Raw genomic sequence first — 22,161 nt, 5'->3', positions numbered from 1 at the left:
CCAGAAAAGTGGAGGCAGTTAAAAGGGGGGACCAACTCCATATTAATGCCCATTATTTTGGAATGAGATGTTCGATGAGCAGGTGTCCACATACTTTTGGTCTTTTAGTGTATTAGGGGAGCCTTAGTATAAATAAACCACTTGTTACCGCACGTTACCCTAATATGACGGTTTACATTGCCATATCAGCATTACTTGTCAGGCGGCTCTAGCTGGATGGATGCTAAATGTTTGCGTGTTTTATATGGTTGGTCTGTCTGGTTGTAGCTACGTTACTGCAGGAACACTGCAGAAGTGGACAAAGGGCATTGTCCTTTCTCCTGGTCCAGCGGACACTGGCAAGGCAAGCCTGAGCAGGCAGACTTAATGAGATCAGTGAGGCGAGTCAGGCAGCCAGGAGCAAACATATGATATCATTCCACTCACATGGACCCAATAAGGGCCCTCATACGTATCTGTGCTGCCAACCCTGACCATGCAACCCGTCTTTGTTTTACATCGCAACAACTGTTTACAGACTGAAATGTACTTTTTTTTTTGTTTTGCTGTCAATTTCAGCGGTTGCCTTGGACACATGACGCATCTCTGGGCCTTTCCTTGTAACCATGGAGCTGGGAGCTGACAGGGCCTTCCCAGCATACGTCTCTCCGCTGGAGTCCAAGGGCTGCAGTGGGCGACAGAAGACCCGGATTCCAGAGTTTATCCAGAGGAGTGGGACAGGCAGAACAACAACCCAACATTCCAAAGACAAAGGCGAGGAGAGGAGGAAAGGGGACAGCGGTGGTCCCAGGAAGAATGCAAACATGGCACCCACCTCCGGGTATATGAGTGACAGGAGGCAGTACTCTATAAGAACCCCGGTGGCCTACACCACGGAGCAGCAGCAGGCCTCCATCCTAAAGAAATCATACGTACAGGAGCACCCAGAACACGTGAGATGGGAGTGTATATGCTTTGTAACAAATGCATTGACTGCTACAATTGTATGACTTCTGAGAACTATAAAGAACACGTTAAATTTAGGTGACCTGATTTTTTATTTATTTTTGCTTTGAAACTAATTCTACTTCTACTATACAAATAATAACAATGAATACTACAGTGTATGTTAGCTGTACCTACTCCTAATCTATACCTCACCATAGGAGCGACAGTGGGAAGGTAGCAGTAATGAAGCAGACCATCAACAGGAGTCCCCAGACAACCTCAACCCCTCTCAGGCTGACATCTCACCCTGCTCAGCTTCCAAAGAGGATCTCAACACCTCCCTGGGGATGTCAGACCTCAGGACCAGGTTGTCACACGAAGAACCCACCTTCAGGTCATTATACCTGGGCAGCAGGCCCGGCCGACACAGCCCCTCCAGCCGACCCCCTGAGGTCCATAGCTTCTCTACTCCACTCAGACCCAAGTGGACCTCCACTCTGCTATCCTCCCTCTCACCTTCCTACATCTCCCATTTGCGCCCCTCCAGACAGAGACGGACAGAGCTGAGAATGGTTGCAGGTGAAGTTTATCAATCACGTGAAGAGGGAGGGGAAACATATCTAAACGTAGGCCCTTCAGTGGGCGACCCCAAGGGTCGCTCCAACCCTGCGCTCCACACCATGTCCCCCCACCAGGCCAACTACTGGCCCTATGCCATTTCCAGCTCCCTGCCCCACTCCCCAGACCGACACTCTTCGAGCTGGGACCCTGATAAGGAGTATCAGACCCTCCTGGACTACACCTACCCCCTGAGGCCAGGTAGGGGGTGGGTGGATGGGATACCTCAGAGTTCGGGGGTGGGTCTCTCATTCAGACAGACCCAGGCCTCCTGGATTCGGGGATAGAACTGGACCGTCTCTGCAGCTCCATCAGCCTATCAGCTTTGGACTTTTCCCTAAGTGCCACGGCAGGGGTGCGCACTAGTAGTGCCCGGGAGATGGGGATGCTGGGTATAGGTCAGAGGTCATCTGAGCTGCGTGGGTTCTCACACTCCAAATCCTCTGATGGTCGTCTCTCCACTAGCCCCTTCTTCTCTGCAGACCCTATTGGTCTATCAGTAGAGAGTCTGTACTATAGTGGAAGTGGTGGTGGTCTGAACCATTCACATCGTAGCGGGGGAGGTCACTACCGCCAACATGGCAGCTCTTCCTCCTCTTCCACCACGTTCATCCGCAGAACCAGTATCCTTCCCCGGCCAAGGTACCTCGGGGAGAGTGGGATTGGGACGAGGAGTTCTGGCCTCTCCCAGAGCAGTTGGAGGAGCTCCAGGGTTTGTCCCAGCAGGTCAGGGAGGTGACAGCCCAACTCAGCCAGTCTGTCACAGCCAATTGGGACTCCCTGGAGAGGGGGAACAACTCTGTCCAGTCCTGCATGACCATGGCAGAGAAACAGGAGACGGAGAGAGAAGAACAGGAGCAGAATAAGGAGGAGGAAAGGGAGGAAGAGAAGGAGAAAGAGGAAGTGTCCATTTCTGAAGAACTTCAACACTTCAATAAAGGTATGTGTTGGTGGCAGCATTTTAGTAGGCTCTATTATTCTATGGTATTTTATAGTATTTGCAATAGTTTTTAATTTAGCACGTGTTTGACTTCAAATACTTTCCACCTTTGAAGCGAGCAATTGTGGGGAGTCCTTCCTGTCAGCCAGAGGCCCTGGTTTTAGGATGGAGGCTGGGGTAGTAAGCAGGGGAGTGAGAATGGCCAGTCTGAGGGAGGCGGCTGGCATGGTGGGTGGACTTACCCTGCCTGAGTTCCAGACGGGGAGCCAGGGGGAGCAGGAGCAAAGGGAGTCCCTCATGCAGCACATCCAGGTTAGGACAGAGAGCTACTGTAAGATGATCACTGTATTATGTGGAATATAATGACAAGCATATGCCACTTCCACCAATACAATGCAGCGTAATGCAATATGATACACCACACAATGAAATACAATACACATTACACAATCAATGCAAGATGTTGATAATGGAATATTGAATAATACATGTACAGTACATAGGTCTCATCTATCTTAAAGGTGCTACACACAGGATATATATATATATTTTTTTTTTCATTGCCAATTTTGTCATTTCAGAAAATGTCCATAATACATTGAGGGTGAAAAACATTAGGAACGTTCTGCATTTCCCAGAACAGCCTCAATTTGTCGGGGCATGGACTCTACGAGGTTTAGAAAGCATTCCACAGTTGGCTGGATGTCCTTTGGGTGGTGGACCATTCTTGATACACACGGGAAAAGCCCAGAAGTGTTGCAATTCTTGACACAAACCAGTGCGCCTGGCACATACTACCATACCCCGTTCAAAGGCACTCAAAGGCACAATCTTTTGTCTTGCCCATTCACCCTCTGAATGGCACACATACACAATCTATGTCTCAATTGTCTCAAGGCTTAAAATCATTTTTTAACCCGTCTTCTTCCCCTTCATCTACACTGATTGAAGTGGATTTAACAGGTGACATCAATAAAGGATTATTAACTGGAGGGCTTCTCCTGGGTTGTTTGACCTCCACTTCTCCCGGTGACCCTTCCATCACTGACAAGTTACTCTTTGCCTGCAGCTATTTCATTTATACCTACTGTATCTCAGGTGTCACCCACCACCTGATATTTAGGACAGGTTTAGAAATGAGTCTGACTTCACACAGGAATGATCCTGCTCTCAACTCAAGCGGATCAGCCTATCAGACTTCTTCTTAGTAAAGGGTGTGGAAGTGTTTCACCGAAAGAAGACGACGAGGCCAACACACCACCCTACACTATTTCCCTTTGTGAATTCTGAAATACACTTGTGCTCCTTTACTAACGGAAGCGTAAAATGAATTGCATGACACAGCAACAACATCTGAGACTATTGAAGTGGGCGCTGCCTGTTTTTTTTAAAGGGCTCCACATTACAAATGACAAATGAGTTTACTTGTTTGTGTGAAGGCCACCTTGATAAAAGGGTAGAATTTCTTGTCTGCTAACAGTGGTGAGCTTGACTATTTGTTTCAGTTCCCATATAGTTCAATTAAACATCTAACACTGGCATACTGTAGATTTGTTCTGGTAGTCAGGAGTAATTATATACCCACAGTCCTCTCCTCTGACAGAAGCAGGAAACGCTGTGTGAGGAGAATGCGGCCATGCATGACTAAGAGTTTTGGGGCTCTGTTTTCTTCTCTTTCTCTTATTCCAAGTTGTTACATGTCACAGGAAGGAATCTTAGTGGGTTGAATGTGAAATGTACCACTACAGTTTCCCATTTCTCTTCTGTTTTCTATACTCATCTCTATACTATTCTCTCATCTCTCTTCCCCTGTCTCTCCCCCCTCTCTTTCTTCCTCTTCTTATGTCCCCCAGTTCTGAAAGAGACCCTCTGTCTTATTGAGAGGCAGTCCAAGGCGCTGGAGACCCACTCAGAGCACCTCTTCTCCTCTATTATCTCAGTCATGGACAGACTGACCCAGCCCAGGGAGCCCAGTGGGAGAGAGGAGACCCAGGCAGGAGACCCGGATAGGATGGCGGTCCAGAGGACCGCTCAGTGAAAGCTCCATTCGAGGCATGGATAGTATGTTTCTACGGTTATGTAGAGATTGGGATGTGATTACACTATAGCACCCTCTAGTGACATGTTATCAGGTTTATTATTTATCATCAGAAGAAGTCAGTTTTCTCCTATTCTCTTTCAGTAATGAAGAATGAGTGTGGATTGGTGCCTTCAGAAAGAATTCTCACCCCTTGACTTTTTCCACATTTTGTTGCTACAGCCTGAATTGAAAATGTATTAAATTGACATTTTGTGTCACTGATCTACACACGATACCTCACAATGTGAAAGTGGAATTATGTTTTCAGACATTTTTACAGATGAATTCAAAATGAAAAGCTAGGGCCTCCCAAGCCGCGCAGCGACCTAAGGCACTGCATCAAAGTGCTTGAGGCATCACTACAGACCCGTGTTCGGTTGTGTCGCAGCCGGACGCAACCGGGAGATCCATGAAGCGGTACCCAATTGTCCCAGCATTGTCCGGGTGTGGGGAGGGATTTGCTGACCATGATGTCCTTGTCCCAATGCGCTCTAGTGTTTCCTTGTGATGGGCCGGGCACATGCACACTGACTTCGGTCGCCAGTTAGTTGTACGGTGTTTCCTCTGACACATTGGTGCCGCTGGCTTCCGGGTTAAATGAGCAGTGTGTCAAGAAGCAGTGCAGCTTGGCAGGGTCATTTTTCGGAGGACGCATGGCTCTCAACCTTCGCCTCTCCCGAATCCGTACGGGAGTTGCAGCGATGGAAAAGACTGTAACTACCCATTTAATATCATGAAATTGGGGAGAAAAGCTGAAAAAGTATTCAACCTCTGTGTTATGCCTAAATAAGTTTAAGAGTAAAGATTTGCTTAACAAATCCCATAAATTGCATGGACTCATTCTGGGTTCAATAATAGTGTTCAACATAATTGTTGAATGACTACCCCATCTCATCTCTGGACCCCACACATACAATTATCTGGAAGGTCCTTCAATCAACTAGTGTATTTCAAGCCCAGATTTAATCACAAAGACCAAAGACCAGAGGTTTTTCAATGCCTCACAAGGGGCACCGATTGGTAGTGTACAAATATAAAAAAGTAGACGGTGTATCTCCCTTTGAGCATGGTGAAGTTATTAATCAAGCTTAATACACCCAGTCACTAAAAAGATGCAGGTGTAATTCAGTTACCGGAGAGGAAAGAAACTGCTCATGGATTTCACCATGGTGATTGTAAAACAGTTACAGACTTTGGTTGTGATATGAGAAAACAGCATTGTAGTTACTCCACAAAACTAACCTAAATGACAGAGTGAAAAAAATGTAAGCCTGTGCAGAATAAAAATATTCCAAAACATGCACCCTGCACCCTTTCTACTGACTCTGAAAAACCAAAAGAAAGATTCCCAGGGTCCCTGCAGATGTGACCAGGGCAGTAAATTGCAATGTCCGTACTGTGAGATGCCTAAGAAAGCGCTACAGGGAGACGGGACGGACAGCTAATCACCCTCGCAGTGGCAGACTACGTGTAACAACACCTGCACAGGATCGGTACATCCGAATATTACACTTGCGGGACAGGTACAGAATGGCAACAACAACTGCTCGAGTTACAACAGTGCTCAGACTGTCCGCAATAGGCTGAGAGAGGCTGGACTGAGGGCTTGTTGTAGGCCTGTTGTAAGGCAGGTCCTCACCAGACATCACCGGCAACAATGTTGCCTATGGGCACAAACCCACCGTTGCTGGACCAGACAGGAGGTAAAAAGTGCTCTTCACTGATGAGTCACAGTTTTGTCTCACCAGGGGTGATGGTCGGATTCGCGTTTATCGTTGAAGGAATGAGCGTTACACCGAGGCCTGTACTCTCACAGCATCATCGGACTGAGCTTGTTGTCATTGCAGGCAATCTCAACGCTATGCGTTACAGGGAAGACATCCTCCTCCCTCATGTGGTAACCTTCCTGCAGGCTCATCCTGACATGACCCTCCAGCATGATAATGCCACCAGCCATACTGATCGCTCTGTGCGTGCATTCCTGCAAGACAGGAATGTCAGTGTTCTGCCATGGCCAGTGAAGAGCCCGGATCTCAATCCCATTGAGCACGTCTGGGAGCTGTTGGATCGGAGGGTGACGGCTAGGGCCATTCCCCCAGGAAACGTCCGAGAACTTGCAGGTGCCTTGGTGGAAGAGTGGGGTAACATCTCACAGCAAGACTAGGCAAATCTGGTGCAGTCCATGATGAGGAGATGAACTGCAGTACTTAATGCAGCTGGTGGCCACAACCAGGTACTGATGTTTGATTTTGATCCTGCCTTTGTTCAGGGACACATTATTCCATTTTTGTTAGTCACATGTCTGTGGAACTTGTTCAGATTATATCTCAGTTGTTGAATTTTATGTTCATACAAATATTTACACATGTTAAGTTTGCTGAAAATAAATGCAGTTGACAGTGAGAGGACATGTCTTTTTTTGCTGAGTTGATGTGCATTCAAATTGCCGTCTATAAAAAAATGCAATTGTGTTCGTTGTCCGTAGCTTAAGCCTGCCCATACCATAACCCCACTGCCACCATGGGGCACTCTGTTCACAACGTTGACATCAGCAAACTGCTTGCCCACACGACACCACACACGTGGTCTGTGGTTGTGAGGCCAGTTGGATTTTGCCAAATTCTCTAAAACTACGTTGTAGATGGCTCATGGTAGAGAAATTAACATTCACTGCTCTGGCAACAACTCATGCTCCCTCAACTTGAGACATCAGTGGCATTGTGTTGTGTGACAAAACTGCACATTTTAGAGTGGCCTTGTCCCCAGCACAAGGTGCACCTGTGTAATGATCATGCTGTTTAATCAGCTTCATGATTTCATCTTCTTGAGATGCACAATAACAGGGATGTAAACAACTGTGTGCTGAAAATATGAGAGAAATTTGCTTTTGTGAGTATGAAACATTTCTGGGATCTTTTATTTTTGGGATCTTTCATAACACTTTGCATGTTGTGTTTTATATTTTTGTTCAGGGTAGCAATGATAAACAACCAACTTGACAGAGCTTGAATAATTAAAATAATAATAATTGGCAAATTATTATTTGTACACGGTGTGCAAAGCTCTTAGACTTTCACAAAAAGACTCACAGCTGTATTCGCAGCCAAAGGTGTTTCTAACGTGTATTTTCTCAGGGGCGTGAATACATATCTAATCAAGGTACAGAACATGACCAAAAGTATGTGGGGACACCTGCTCGTTGAACCTCTCATTCCAAAATCATGGGCATTAATATGGAGTTGCTCCCTCCTTTGCTGCTATAACAGTCTCCATTCTTCTGGGAAGGCTTTTCACTAGATGTTAGAACATTGCTGCAGGGAATTGCTTCCATTCAGCCACAAGAGCATTCGTGAGGTAGAACACTTGATGTTGGGCAATTAGGCCTGGTTCCTAATCGGTGCGCCAATTCATCTAAAAGGTGTTTGATGGGGTTGAGCTCAGGGCTTTGTGCAGGCAGTCAAGTTCTTTCACACCGATCTCAACAAATCATTTCTGTATGGACCTCGCTTTGAGCACTGGGTCATTGTCATGCTGAAACAGCAAAGGGCCTTCTCCAAACTGTTGCCACAATGTTGGAAGCACAGAATCGTCTAGAATATCATTGTATGCTGTAGCGTTAAGATTTCCCTTCACTGGAACTAAGGGACCTAGTCTAAATCATGAAAAAAGCTCCAGACTATTATTTATCCTCCACCAGACTTTACAGTTGGCACTATGTATTCGGGCAGGTAGTGTTCTCCTGGCATCCACCAAAGCCAGATTCATCCATCGGACTACCAGATGGTGAAGCGTTATTCATCACTCCAAATTAGAATGTGGTCTGCACTACACATCATTGTAGATTTGTAATGTAGGATGTTGAACCATTCAGTGGCCTTAGGGCTGCAGGTAGCCTAGCAGTTAGCACTTTGGGCCAGAACATGGAAAACCTGGATGAAAAGTGCATTAAGAATTACAGTACTTGTACCTAAAGCCTTTAATGTGCAACATGTTTTTAACCAGCATCTTTGTTACTGTAGTAATCAATTGTGAATGTTATGAGGGTAATGTACACTTCGAATGAGAACTTTTAAACACCCTGGAAAACTTTGTCCTTCCCACTATTGGAATCCTCATTCACAGATTAAACCTGGTGAAAACTACACTACTTGTTCCAACTGAGTAAACCTCATACTGTATAGCCACTTGATTTTTATGTACAATCAGTGTAGAGCTCAAGTGTAATAACTAGAATGTGTCTGAATTTAGCAGTTGATGTACTGTGGGGACTCCAGGGGAGAACTGGTGAGAATGGGATACATGGGAATTTTGTTCTGTAGTTAGCATTCTGTGGTAAAGTCAATCTGACATACAACAGACCACTGTGCTATTACACAAATCTAGCTAGACACATCTATCCATATAGCGAACACACGTCAAACTAGGTAAACAGTGCTAGAGAAATGGTTGAATTCTTTTAAAACTGTATTCAGTAGCCTTTATTATGAAAAAAGAACATAGTGTTTTTATATATGCAATTCTGTACTGAGATATTCCACAGGTAATGGCCAATTTGCATACAGAGTCTAAGTTACTGGTACAATATATTTGCCATATAAATGTAGAATAAATTATTAAAAACAAGATGTTCCTACATATCCACCAAGAATCGCAAACAGATTATTCCGTATCATACAGTCTGGAAGTACAACATTTATTTATTTTTCAGTTTAAATGTGACATGTTGAGACAAATTTTAATGCAGAGATTAAGTCAAGACTACTCCGATAATGTATTGAAGTCTACAGAACTAGCAAATCAGATCTTACATATATACACACACACATACACACACACAATGTATATGTACATATTTTTCAATAGACTTTTTTGCGAGACAGTGAGACACTGTTGTGCAGTTGGCTGACCGCATATTGGCGAATAAACGCCTTCGAAAGGGACAGAGATCTACACTTGCTGATACAAACAGCAAAATAACCGAAAAGAAAAGAGGGGGCCAGAAGAACAAAACATAATTTGACTATATACCAACCCTGCAGTAGGAATGCAGTGAGATAGACACTCACACATTATTCTCATTAACCTTCACACAGATGGGGGTGGGGGTTCAAATGAAATCCATTGTGTCTGATGAGGTTCGGGTAAGGGGGGTAAAGCCACTCCAGGAGGGGGCCAGGGGAGGTCCAGTGAGCGGCTGACCATCTGACTGCTAACAGACAGCCTGGAAAGTACTACTAATCATCAACTACCAGGGCATAAAGGGAGGGTGATAACCATACATTTTTGTTGGTAGTACGGCTACTGTACAAATTCAGGCAACTTAATTTTGTTTTCGCTCTCACACTCTCGCTCAGTTACTGTTAAGCTGGGTGGGTGAGGCATGGTGGAGAATGGGGCCAAGTGGAGGGGGGCGGTTGAGGTGAGGGTAGAGGTGTTGGTGGGGTTCTCCCTCTCAGCAGCAGCCCCCCGAGGCAGGTTTGACAGGCGTACTGTCGATCTTGACATTGGACCTCTCGTTGCCTCCGGTCGTAGCCCCAGGGCCCATCCTCTTCTTTATCTCAGCAGCCATGGTCATGAAGGCCTGCTCCACATTGGTGGCGTTCTTGGCACTAGTTTCCAAGAACGGGATGCCCAGGGAGTCTGCAAACTCCTGCAAAGAATGGAATGGAGAGACTGGGTTAGAGGAGCTGCTGCATTCGTGACAGTACTGTACACTATTACTATTTTACTACTGGGTTGCAGACAAAGATCCGATTGTGTCCAGAAACATTTGGTTTGTTTGGGGGCCTCAACAAAATATCAAATTTGAAGGTTTGGAAACCACAGCTGTAGACTATTTTTTCAAGTAGTTAAATAGAAAAATGCATTACTCCTGCACCATCTGATAACCCATTGACTTTGATGGAAGCCCTTACCTTTGCTGTTGTGTAATCCACCACTTTCTTTGTTGTCAGGTCACACTTGTTCCCTACCAACAGCTTGTTGACGTTTTCACTGGCGTAGCGGTCGATTTCCTGTAGCCACTGCTTGACATTATTGAAGGACTCCTAGAAGAAGAAAGAGAATCACAACCAGCATGAAAGGGTAGGCAAGATCTTTGTAAAGGGCGCTATTCAATCAGATCCGCTTTAGCCAACATCCGCATAGTGGTTGTTTTGTCGGAGGTGGAAATGCGTTAAGAGCTTTCAAATCCACAAGCGGCACCTGGCATTAAACCTAAAGCAGACGTTGCCATTGGCTGCATAGAGTCGCATTATGAGAAACCCCATGCAGCCATGTTTACAAATTCAAACAATGGAACGTGTGATGTAATCAAGACCTCGATTTGACTGACAGAAATCCTCATCATTTTGTTTAATGATTTTCTATTTGAGCATCATTATTTCTCCATAACCTACACTTTCTCATTCTGAACTTCTAACGTGAGTGGGACAGATGTGGCGTCGGGACAATGATCAAGAGCAGCTGCTCACCGATTTGACAGCGCCAACGCAGCTACACCTTTGACACCGCGAAAACATCAGCTATGCGGTTTTCGGCGATCACTGGTTAATGCTTGCTCTGATTGAATCTAGGCCTTAGTCTTTCAAAATACTAGTTAACCTGCACTCCGGAATTTCAATTAAAAACAACTAATAGTGGAAAATAATCTATAACACTCAAACACAGTGAAAAGGTAAAGGTGGACTGACCTGGTCTGTGACGTCATAGACTACGATGATACCGTGGGCTCCTCTATAGTAGCTGGATGTGATTGTGCGAAACCTCTCCTGCCCCGCCGTGTCCCACTGTCAGTGTCAACACACAGCAGAGACACTCAGTCACCGTCACAAATACAGGAAGGCCAAACACACACACCACACACACCTCTGCCAAATAGATGCTGCTTCATAGCACATTCAACTCTGACAAATAAGACCAAAACACACAAATGAGAGAAGGGTATTTCTAACTGATAATTCACCAGTTTGTAGTCAACCGTGATAGTCGTAATAATGTAGGAGGCCTCTGCCTTTGGATATTTGGTGAACAGTCTAGAGTTAGGTTCTAAAATGCCTACAATGGCATTTTTTGGTCCAAATGTGGCCAGATCCTGAACTACATACTTGTTAGTGTAACGTGGAGCTTCCCCTTTACACAGTAGAGGACAATAGAGATGTGGTCGGGGGGGGGGGGCACTTACGATTTGAAGTTTAATAGTCTTTCCGTCTAATTCTATAGTTCGTATTTTGAAGTCCACTCCGATTGTGCTAATGTAGCTTTCTGTGTATGTGTCATCCTGGGGAGAAAGGAAAGGGGAGGAGTCGGTGTGGGAACATACAGACGTCCTGCTCAAAGTACAAATCCTTAACCTTTCATACATTCTCAGTCTAGAGAAGAAAAAAAGGAATCCAAAAGTAGGATCATTCGCCGCAGTAGGAGAGTAAACCAGAAAATGTTGATTTAACACAGTATTAATACTATAATATAAATACTATTTCTGTGATCGATTTGACCTTTTCACATTACAGGGCATCCAGTTCTTACCTTGTGAATTTAGTCCAATATTACATTATTATTAAGAGGACTATAATTATTATTGTTAATATGACTAGGTCAGCCTTTGAACAACTAATGAGTGACGACGGGCACCTTATGAATGGCTATGAGACATGGACGGATGAACAGAACACTTACTGCAAATCGGAGGAGAAGACAAGACTTTCCGACGCCAGAGTCACCGATCAGGAGCAGCTTGAATAAATAGTCACTGTGGAGAGTAGAGATGTTTTAAAAACAGGATTCCAGGTTTCCCCACAGTTTCAACAAAAGTAGCTATAAAAAAAAACATTAAAATGACGCTAGCCTTGTTAGAAACCATTGGAAGCTTGCCTCTAAACTCTGTAGACAGCATAGCTCTGATGGCTTCCTCAGACAGAACAGTTTCTTCTCGCTTCCCCGTCTCTCTTAAGGAGAGATTTCATTGTGGTGTTGCAGCAGACAATTCAAAAAACGCCATTGCGGTTATATTGCTTTCAAATATCTTGGGCAAGATACTGTGTTGGGTTAACTCTCAGCATAACTACTTTGGTCACACCACCATACAATCAGAGTGTATGAGTGATGTGTTATAATGCTTGCCTAACGCCTAGAAAGGTCTTTCACGCCGACACCTTTATAGACTATCACACCAAAGTTGAAACCAGGCTAATTCAAGCCTGAGTCCAAACACAAAGAGATGCAATCCTGCATACCTTTTTGGTACAGAAAAGTAGACATTTCAACAGACATCTGCAATTTCAGCAGACAGTGAAACATCGTGGCAGGGTAGCCTAGTGGTTAGAGCGTTGGACTAGTAACCGGAAGGTTGCAAGTTCAAACCCCCGAGCTGACAAGGTACAAATCCGTCGTTCTGCCCCTGAACAGGCAGTTAACCAACTGTTCCTAGGCCGTCATTGAAAATAAGAATTTGTTCTTCAAAAAAAAAAACAAAAAAAAAAAATCAGATTTGGCAGGCAAATGAAACCTCACACTGCTAGGACCACACAGATCTGTGCACGATCAGCAAAACAAAATATCAGTGGGGGAGCTCAACATTTCAGTGCTCATGTGATACACACTCAAACAATGGCATTTTAAAAAGGATGAAGACTGCACTGTGACTGCCGACAACATAGTATGTTAACTGGAATACAGTAGAAACTCAGTAGGCCTTTGCTCAACTTCACTAAGAAGCCTTCTTTAATTGAGCTCATGTCATATCAGCCTGACGCATGTTTAATGATTTGTTACAAACAGAGCTGCTGTCGAATTTGCCAAAGCTCTCTGTAGTTCATCAGCTCATGTTTCAGAGTGCTGCTAACCTTGATCCGGTGTGAGAGACACCACACAACAGCAGAAAAACACTTGCACAAAAATAGCCTACATAAAAACGCACACGACAGTCAGACACACGCAGGTACATGCACACTGGGTGAAACGAGGCCGGGGGACCTGCGCAGCAACTCACAGTGAGGAGGAAGAGGTGAGGGCTGAGGTGTGAACTTAAGACTGGGTTGACATGGGGCTGTGAGCTCTGGTGATGGTCACCGATATAAACGCGTGACAGACAGCAGTAGCCTTAATGATGATGTTCTTAGATTCAAAATGGGACATCTTATCAAACTGGCTTTCACAGCGTAACAAACGGGTATGAGCTTGCCAAACAATGATCTTCAAATGATCGGTAAAATACTAAAACACCATTCCTTGGCCCACTGATGCTTGCTAAAATACACCAATTCAGGCTATGCTCATTTACAGTTGAAGTCAGAAGTTTACATACACTTTAGCCAAATACATTTAAACTCAGTTTCACAAATCCTGACATTTAATCCTGTCTTAGGTCAGTTAGGATCACCACTTTATTTTTTATTTCACCTTTATTTAACCAGGTAAGCCAGTTGAGAACAAGTTCTCATTTATAACTGCGACCTGGCCAAGATAAAGCAAAGCGACAAACACAGAGTTACACATGGAATAAACAAACATACAGTCAATAACACAATATAAAAAAGTCTATATATAGTGTGTGCAAATGGTGGGAGGTGATAAGGCAATGAATAGGCCATAGTAGCAAAGTAATGACAATTTAGCAAATTAACACTGGAGTGATAGATGTGCAGAGGATGATGTGAAAGTTGAAATAATGGTGTTCAAGAGCAAAAAAGTAAATAAAAACAACATGGGGACGAGGTAGGTAGATTGGATGGGCTATTTACAGATGGGCTGTGTACAGCTGCAGCGATCGATTAGCTGCTCAGATAGCTGACGTTTAAAGTTAGTGAGGGAGATATGTCTCCAACATCAGCGATTTTTGCAATTTGTTCCAGTCATTGGCAGCAGAGAACTGGAAGGAAAGGTCGGCCAAAGGTGTTGGCTTTGGGGATGACCAGTGAGATATACCTGCTGGAGCGCGTGCTACGGGTGGGTGTTGTTATTGTGACCAGTGAGTTGAGAAGGCGGAGCTTTACCTAGCAAAGACTTATAGATGACCTGGAGCCAGTGGGTCTGGCGATGAATATGTAGCGAGGGCCAGCCGACGAGAGCATACAGGTCGCAGTCGTGGGTGGTATATGGGGCTTTGGTGACAAAATGTGAGACCATATGCTGGTGCGGTTGGCCCTGGGTTCCTCCTAATGCAAGACAATGCTAGACCTCATGTGGCTGGAGTGTGTCAGCAGTTCCTGCAAGAGGAAGGCAGTGATGATATGGACTGGCCCGCCCATTCCCCAGACCTGAATCCAATAGAGCACATCATGTCTCGCTCCATCCACCAACGCCACTTTGCACCACAGACTGTCCAGGAGTTGGCGGATGCTTTAGTCTAGGTCTGGGAGGAGATCCCTCAGGAGACCATCCGCAACCTCATCAGGAGCATGTCCAGGCGTTGTAGGGAGGTCATACAGGCACGTGGAGGCCACACACTACTGAGCCTCATTTTGACTTGTTTTAAGGACATTACATCAAAGTTGGATCAGCCTGTAGTGTGGTTTTCCACTTTAATTTTGAGTGTGACTCCAAATCCAGACCTCCATGGGTTGATAAATGTGATTTCCATTGATAATTTGTGTGATTTTGTCGTCAGCACATTCAACTATGTAAAGAAAAATTTAATAAGAATATTTCATTCATTCAGATCCAGGATGTGTTATTTTAGTGTTCCCTTTATTTTTTTGAGCAGTGTATGAAGGCTGGTGGTTCCTTTTAACAGGAGTCTTCAATATTCCCAGGTAAGAAGTTTTAGGTTTTAGTTGTTATAGGAATTATAGGACTATTTCCCTCTATACCATTTGTATTTCATTAACCTTTGACTATTGGATGTTCTTATAGGCACCTTAGTATTGCCAGTGTAACAGTATAGCTTCCGTCCCTCTCCTCGCTCCTCCCTGGGCTCGAACCAGCAACACAACAGCCACCATCGAAGCAGCGTTACCCATGCAGAGCAAGGGGAAAAACCACTAGAAGGCTCAGAGCGAGTGACGTTTGAAACTCTATTAGCGCACGCTAACTAGCTAGCCATTTCACTTCAGTTACACCAGCCTCATCTCGGGAGTTGATAGGCTTGAAGTCATAAACAGCGCAATGCTTGATGCACAACATAAGAGCTGCTGGCAAAACGCACGAAAGTGCTGTTTGAATTAATGTTTACACGCCTGCTTCTGCCTACAACCGCTCAGTCAGATACTTAAGACACTTGTATGCTTAGTCAGATTTATTGCAACGCAGGACACGCTAGATAATATCTAGTAATATCATTAATCATGTGTAGTTAACTAGTGATTATGATTGATAGTTTTTTATAAGATAAGTTTAATGCTAGCTAGCAACTTACCTTGGCTTACTGCATTCGCGTAACAGGCAGTCTCCTTGTGGAGTGCAACGAGAGAGAGGCAGGTCGTTATTGCGTTGGAATAGTTAACTGTAAGGTTGCAAGATTAATCACCGAGCTGACAAGGTGAAAATCTGTCGATCTGCCCCTGAACGAGGCAGTTAACCCACCGTTCCTAGGCTGTCATTGAAAATAAGAATGTGTTCTTAACTGCCTTGCCTCGTTAAATAAAGGTGTAAAAAAAATATATATATATATATATATTATTTTTTTTAAATCGGGAGCCCAAAAATACAGATTTCCGATTGTTATGAAAACTTGAAATCGGCTCTAATTAATCGGCCATTCTGATTAATCGGCTGACCTCTAATTGTGATTATTATTTCACTTAAAATTCACTGTGTCTGTAAACAATTGTTGGAAAGATTACTTGTGTCATGCACAAAGTAGATGTCCTAACCAAGTTGCCAAAACTATAGTTTGTTAACAAGACATGTGTGGAGTGGTTGAAAAACGAGTTTTAATTTACATACACTCCAACCTAACTGTATGTAAACTTCCGACTTCAACTGTATACGAGCTGAAACCCCAGTAGGATGGACCCATGACGACAACAAAATGCTGAGCATTTCCAGTCCATACATCCTGTCCCACTCCCAACCGTGTGAATTAGGGAAGCATCATCAACATAGCCTATAAAATTAGATCAGACCAGCAAAAGACAAACATCTAGAAACTATACAGCTATTGTCCACTCATGTTCAGTTCTAACCAAAGCACACACACACACACACACACACACACACACACACACACACACACACACACACACACACACACACACACACACACACACACACACACACACACACACGTTCTCTCAACCCCCTCCACTCGGTATGCTGTATTTATTTAACAGGGGCATGTGCTACACAATGTGCCATACAACCAGGCTACACACAGAAAGGTACGGAAACTCCAGTAAGCTGATTAAGCATTCCACAATAAGAGGGGAATTCAGCTGGACTTCAGATCGGACCCTCCTCCACTCTCTCCAGTCGTCAAAGGAAGGCAGGCAGGCTCGGATGAACCTGGGCGACGCTCTAGTCTGACCCAGCACCAAGGCTAAGAAACTGAGGCAGCCCTGTTTCCTGCCTCCCTGTCCTTTTCCCCCCTCGCCCATTGTTATGAATTACAGTCATGCAGTCTTCGTTAAGCAGATGGTTGAGGACAACAATGACAGGCCCTGTGAAAGGCTAGTAGTACCTCTGACTAGTCTTGCAAGAGAGGGGGAAATAGCCTACAGCAAAAATCTGTCTACCCCACTATCACAGTCAGCATTTTAAGTGGGATTGGATGATACTGTGTATGCTTCAAAGACAGACACACCAAGCCGCCCACCATTATTCGACTTCCACATCAGCTGCTCAGCTCCGGCAGACAAAAGATGGGCTAGAGAGCAAGGCAAAAGATAATGAAAGCAAGTGCTCTGCAAAAATACACAATAGGGCTGGGATTTGCCTGGGAACTGATGAGACAATATTATCACGATACTTAAGTGCCAATATGGTATCTATTGTGATTCTCACAATTATATGTATTGCGATTTGATATTCCAAACATATTGCTCACTATACACTAAGTGTACAACCATTACGAACACCTTCCTAATATTGAGTTTGCATCCCAAATAATATTGCGATATTCAACTGTCGACCCCCCCCCATCACTAAAATGCACTGCATCAGATATAGCCTGTTTTCTGCGGGCTACTAACTGGGAACTCGGAGAACCCCCTGGTTGACCAGGTGCATTTGAGTCCATGGATCCATGGAAGCAGTGTGGGGATGGATAAGTAGCCTACATCTTGCAAGGACTTCAGTGCAACAAAAGATGCTGAGGGAGGTGTTAAAGGCTGGGGACAATACCCTATGAAAGTCCAGCCTACTTCCTGGTACATTATACAGAGCCATGAGTGCATAGAACTCCCATCTCATATAACGCAAGTGAACAGCAAACCTGGTTTCAAAAAACTAATAAAGCAACACCTCACGACACAACGCCTCTCCCCCATGTGGCCTACTTGTTGTGTGTTTGTACTGACATGTGATAGATGCAAACACATGTTAATTAAATACAAATGTAAATGATAAAGTCTTGTCTTTTTCGTTGTGTCAGACCCCAGTAAGACTAGCTGTTGCCATTGGAGTCAGCTAACGGGGATCCTAATAAATCTAGTCCCGTACTGTTTTTGAATGGGCGTCAAAATGATATCATGTCATGAAAACATGGTCATTTAAGATGTGGCAATTTCCTGTACATGGACAGTGTGTGTTACTACATTACACAACCTCACGTTGACTACATCGAATGAGGGTAATTACACATCCTTTCTACCTCCGATTAGTGATGTTAGTATACAAGCTTATAGTAAAAACAATGACAAAATCAATTTAAAATAGATAAATATCATTGGTTTTGTACAGTTGATTCTGTCATACCCGCTGGCCGTCTCAAACTCAAACAGCAGGGAAAATTCAAGACGCTCTCCGTATAAAAGTAGCTGATCTCACACCAATACATGGATCTGCGAGTCAAACTATCACTCAAATAGAAACCAACCCTAGTCACTGTTGATATACTACAGCGGGTGGTGATTTGTTTAAGTTGAATAACAAAGCAACTGATTTGTTTCCTTCCCTGTTTCGGCAGCCTCGCAAAACTTCCACCCGACATTCTGGATGAAGGTCTTCAGCAAATTCTCTTCTAACCAGTGATCTAAAAAGTATTCTCAGATTCTGTGTGGCCTTTGAATAGTGTTAGTTTAAATAGTGCATAGACCCCAAACAGCATTAATTTCAACTTATGTTGTTTTAGGAATATAAATTAACTTTTCACATTCATTTCCAATAGTATTATACTTAATTAAACGTTAGGTAAAAACTGCTGAATGAGTCAAACTTATTTGATTTATTTATTTTTATGATCTACTAGAAAAAAGAAGAAAAGAAAAAAAATATATATATATATATATATATATATATATATATATATATATATATATTTTGTTGCTTCAAGGGTGATAAGGGGCATACAACTAATTGTCCTTCACAGAAAATACATAAGTGCAACACATTCAGCAGAAAATAGCTTATTTGGCTAGCAGCCACACTAGTAAATGAGCGTACAATGAAAAAGCAAGGTCTTTTCGGCAAAAACGATGCATAGCCATCATATTTCTAACGTTTATCATAGAAAGAATGCTGCCAGCTACATTTCCTAAATGTTTTGCTTGAAGTTAATCTTGAATTTGAATTGAATAAAAGTAGGCTACACCGAGAAAAGTACCAGAGAAAGTAGCTATACATCAGTCAAGAGTGCCGTCTGCTGATAGAAAGCCCATTTTGCAACCCGTTATCTCAATCCCAAATCATTTATGGGTAACAAATAAGTACTTTCCCGTGATTGTTTTCAATAAAAATTGTCAAAAATAAACAAAAATAGCTTCTTAGCAAAGGTCAATTTCTCAAGCAAGAATTTAGCTAGGACTGTTTAGGATAGGTCTGAGTGGGGAGGGGAAAATGTGTAGTTATTGGCAAAGAGTTTTGGAACTCTCTCTCATTGGTTTATTAACTAACATACCGCATGGCGATGTCACCATGGGAGGCCAAAAGTCCATCCCACCAAACAGGTTGAAATTTCAGGCACTCTTTTCAAACAGCTCTTACACTAAAAGGTCATCAATTTCACAGTATTACTCCAACTGCATAGTGTAGATATGTAGAACACAGGAAAATACCATTTTGGACTGCACTTGGCCTTTAAAAGTTCAATAACAACTTATGAATAATGTACCCCTTGAGGTCTCAAAGAAATAACTGATCAAAAGAGAACCACCGCGCTCTCCCAGAAGCAAGGGCTGGATATATCAATTAAATTCTGTATTTCCACATGGTTTAAACTAAGAATTCGATTTCACCTTGTTCCTATAAGCCACATTTAGACTATACAAGAACAATGTTCTTAGCAGATTTTGCATATCGTTTATGAGTTGGCCCCACACATTTATGAACGGCTTTGCCTGATGTCCTTCGGGGTGGGCTGGCTCATGAATTGATGTGATGTATTTAGGTGAGCAGACACCTGGGGCAGTTGATTTGAGAGTTGCCCTTCATGCCTGACCCCACCCCCTGTAATTCTGTTTATTTTTGTGACAAATTTGTATACAGGTACACCAGAGGGGCCAATGATTGGCAGATGAGTGGCAACCCTGATTAGAAGCACCTGCTTCTCATCTGTTGTTCTTTAGAAATACTTTTTGGATTGAAAGAGAATTGTACCTACACACTGAAGGCTGTAAAGCCGAAACGTCTGTACGCTATCCTTGATGTAGTAAAAAATGTATAAACATTGAATAATGAAGTAAGCTTTATGCAACATCTGAGTGCGAACACATTAAACCTGTCTCAAATAAAATGTTATCCTGTCTCTAAATGGGGGTAACAGCCTAGTGTGCCTGTCAAAAAAGGAAATGGCTACCCTTGCAATGCAAAGGCATATTCACTATCTTGTGTAATCAGAATAGATTCTGAAGAACATTTCAAATCAGATGTTCACTGCCATGCCATGCAGTGGGACTGTTGCATAGATTAGATTTTTATTTTTTAACTGAGCTAAAATACATACTAAATATGTATCATACAACACCAACCTATGTCTAAACCACAGGATTCCGGTAATTGCCAACATGTTTAGAGGGATGGTAGACAAACCCGTGGCTTGCCCAACAACCCAATGAGTGTGTTGAAAGAGGCATGTCATATTGCATGTGACCCACACATGACTGACTCAGGATGTAGAGAGTGGGTGGGTGCCACACTATCCTGTCATATTGCTTAGTTGCTTTCCACTTGAGGGCCAAATTCACAAAATAACATGGATGTAACGTTAGAGAATCAATCACAATGCTTAATTCACTAATTTGGTTTATTGTCAATGTAGTTAACTAGCATCAACCAGAGTACTAGCCAGCTACATTGCCTAACTAGCAAGGAGTTAAGTTACCACTGTGTAGTATAGCCACATATGAAATCGTTATAGATATAACTAGCTAGCTAGCATTAATTATTGACCACCACCAATTATACCACCATTATTGACCACCACCATTATTGACCAAGTGCACAAAAGGCTGCAGTAATATAACGTTACACATTGGGATATTGACTTGACTGGCTAATGTTAACTAGTAAGATAACGTTAAAGTAGCGATAATCACAACATATCTAATGACATGAACAGTAACGTTAGCTAGTTGACGTGTGCTTTACCAGGCTACTAGAATAAAAAGGTAACTAGCTAAGTAACTTACATTAGTTAGTACTACGTTACCAACTAAACTTAACTACTCTGCCCTAGCAGTTAACTAATTAAATGTTTAATAACTATGCCGGTGCTAGTTAGCAACTAAGTTAACTAGCTGACTGTAAACACATTTATTGACATTGACTAACTTGTGTGAAACGTTAATATGACCTCAACAAACACAGTGACTAATGGTAGCTAGCTAACTAACTAACTAACTAGTTTGCACTTTTTAGATGGACAAAACACAAACAGGTCAGATAATGTTAGCTGTGTAGCTAGCAGAACAGCTAGGTTAGCTGACGTTCAGTTAGCTACTGTACTTACTATTCGGGATTCATCTTGGAGTCGTCACAGTAAATCCCCTTTTCTTATAAAACGGCACTCCCTTTCGCTCTGAAAAAATGTAAATAAATAGTTAGCTAGCTAATTCCTTTGGAGGAAAAATAAAAGTAACTAACTAGCTGGCAAGGTATTCATCCAAACCCAGGCTAGTTGTCTTGAAACCAAAATGGCTGCTAGTATCAACCAGGAAATAGCAACTCAAACACTGAACAGAGAAACCCTAGAAGCAAGATCAGCGATTCTCAGAAATCGTAGTTTGTTCCTAAAGGCTCGTCTTATATTGAGTATGTTCTGCCGTGCCGAATATGACTACACTACCCTAATGACAATGTAGCTAGGAAACTAGGCTGGTCGATGTTTCGTTTGCCCCTTGCGCTTGCTGTCAAAGGCTACGTCATTACTAGTGAAACGTGGCAAAATTTTGGCGTGAATCACTCTGGTCTGGGGAAATCAATTACATGACCCCCCCCCCCCATCTAGATTAATTCAGATTAATCAAGCCTATCATATGTGATTAAATTAATCATAAAATGAGTG

At 43.2% G+C, this 22,161-nt stretch overlaps 1 protein-coding gene across 1 annotated transcript; it reads right to left on the bottom strand.

Annotated features, from left to right (window-relative positions):
• Positions 1-9,028: 9,028 nt before the first annotated feature.
• rab1ab (RAB1A, member RAS oncogene family b) lies at positions 9,029-22,032 on the bottom strand. Its single transcript, XM_046353772.1, has 6 exons — positions 21,607-22,032; positions 12,243-12,315; positions 11,749-11,844; positions 11,258-11,353; positions 10,481-10,612; positions 9,029-10,215 (listed from the first exon to the last, which is right to left on the bottom strand). The coding sequence occupies exons 1-6, from the start codon at positions 21,618-21,620 to the stop codon at positions 10,018-10,020; spliced, it is 609 nt and encodes a 202-aa protein (XP_046209728.1). The 5' UTR covers positions 21,621-22,032; the 3' UTR covers positions 9,029-10,017.
• Positions 22,033-22,161: the final 129 nt, after the last annotated feature.

This window comes from Oncorhynchus gorbuscha, linkage group LG06 (genome assembly GCF_021184085.1).
Source record: "Oncorhynchus gorbuscha isolate QuinsamMale2020 ecotype Even-year linkage group LG06, OgorEven_v1.0, whole genome shotgun sequence".
NCBI classification, from domain to species: Eukaryota; Metazoa; Chordata; class Actinopteri; order Salmoniformes; family Salmonidae; genus Oncorhynchus; species Oncorhynchus gorbuscha.
Note: the sequence above shows the minus strand (reverse complement) of the source record. Positions and strands in the feature narration are given on the sequence as shown.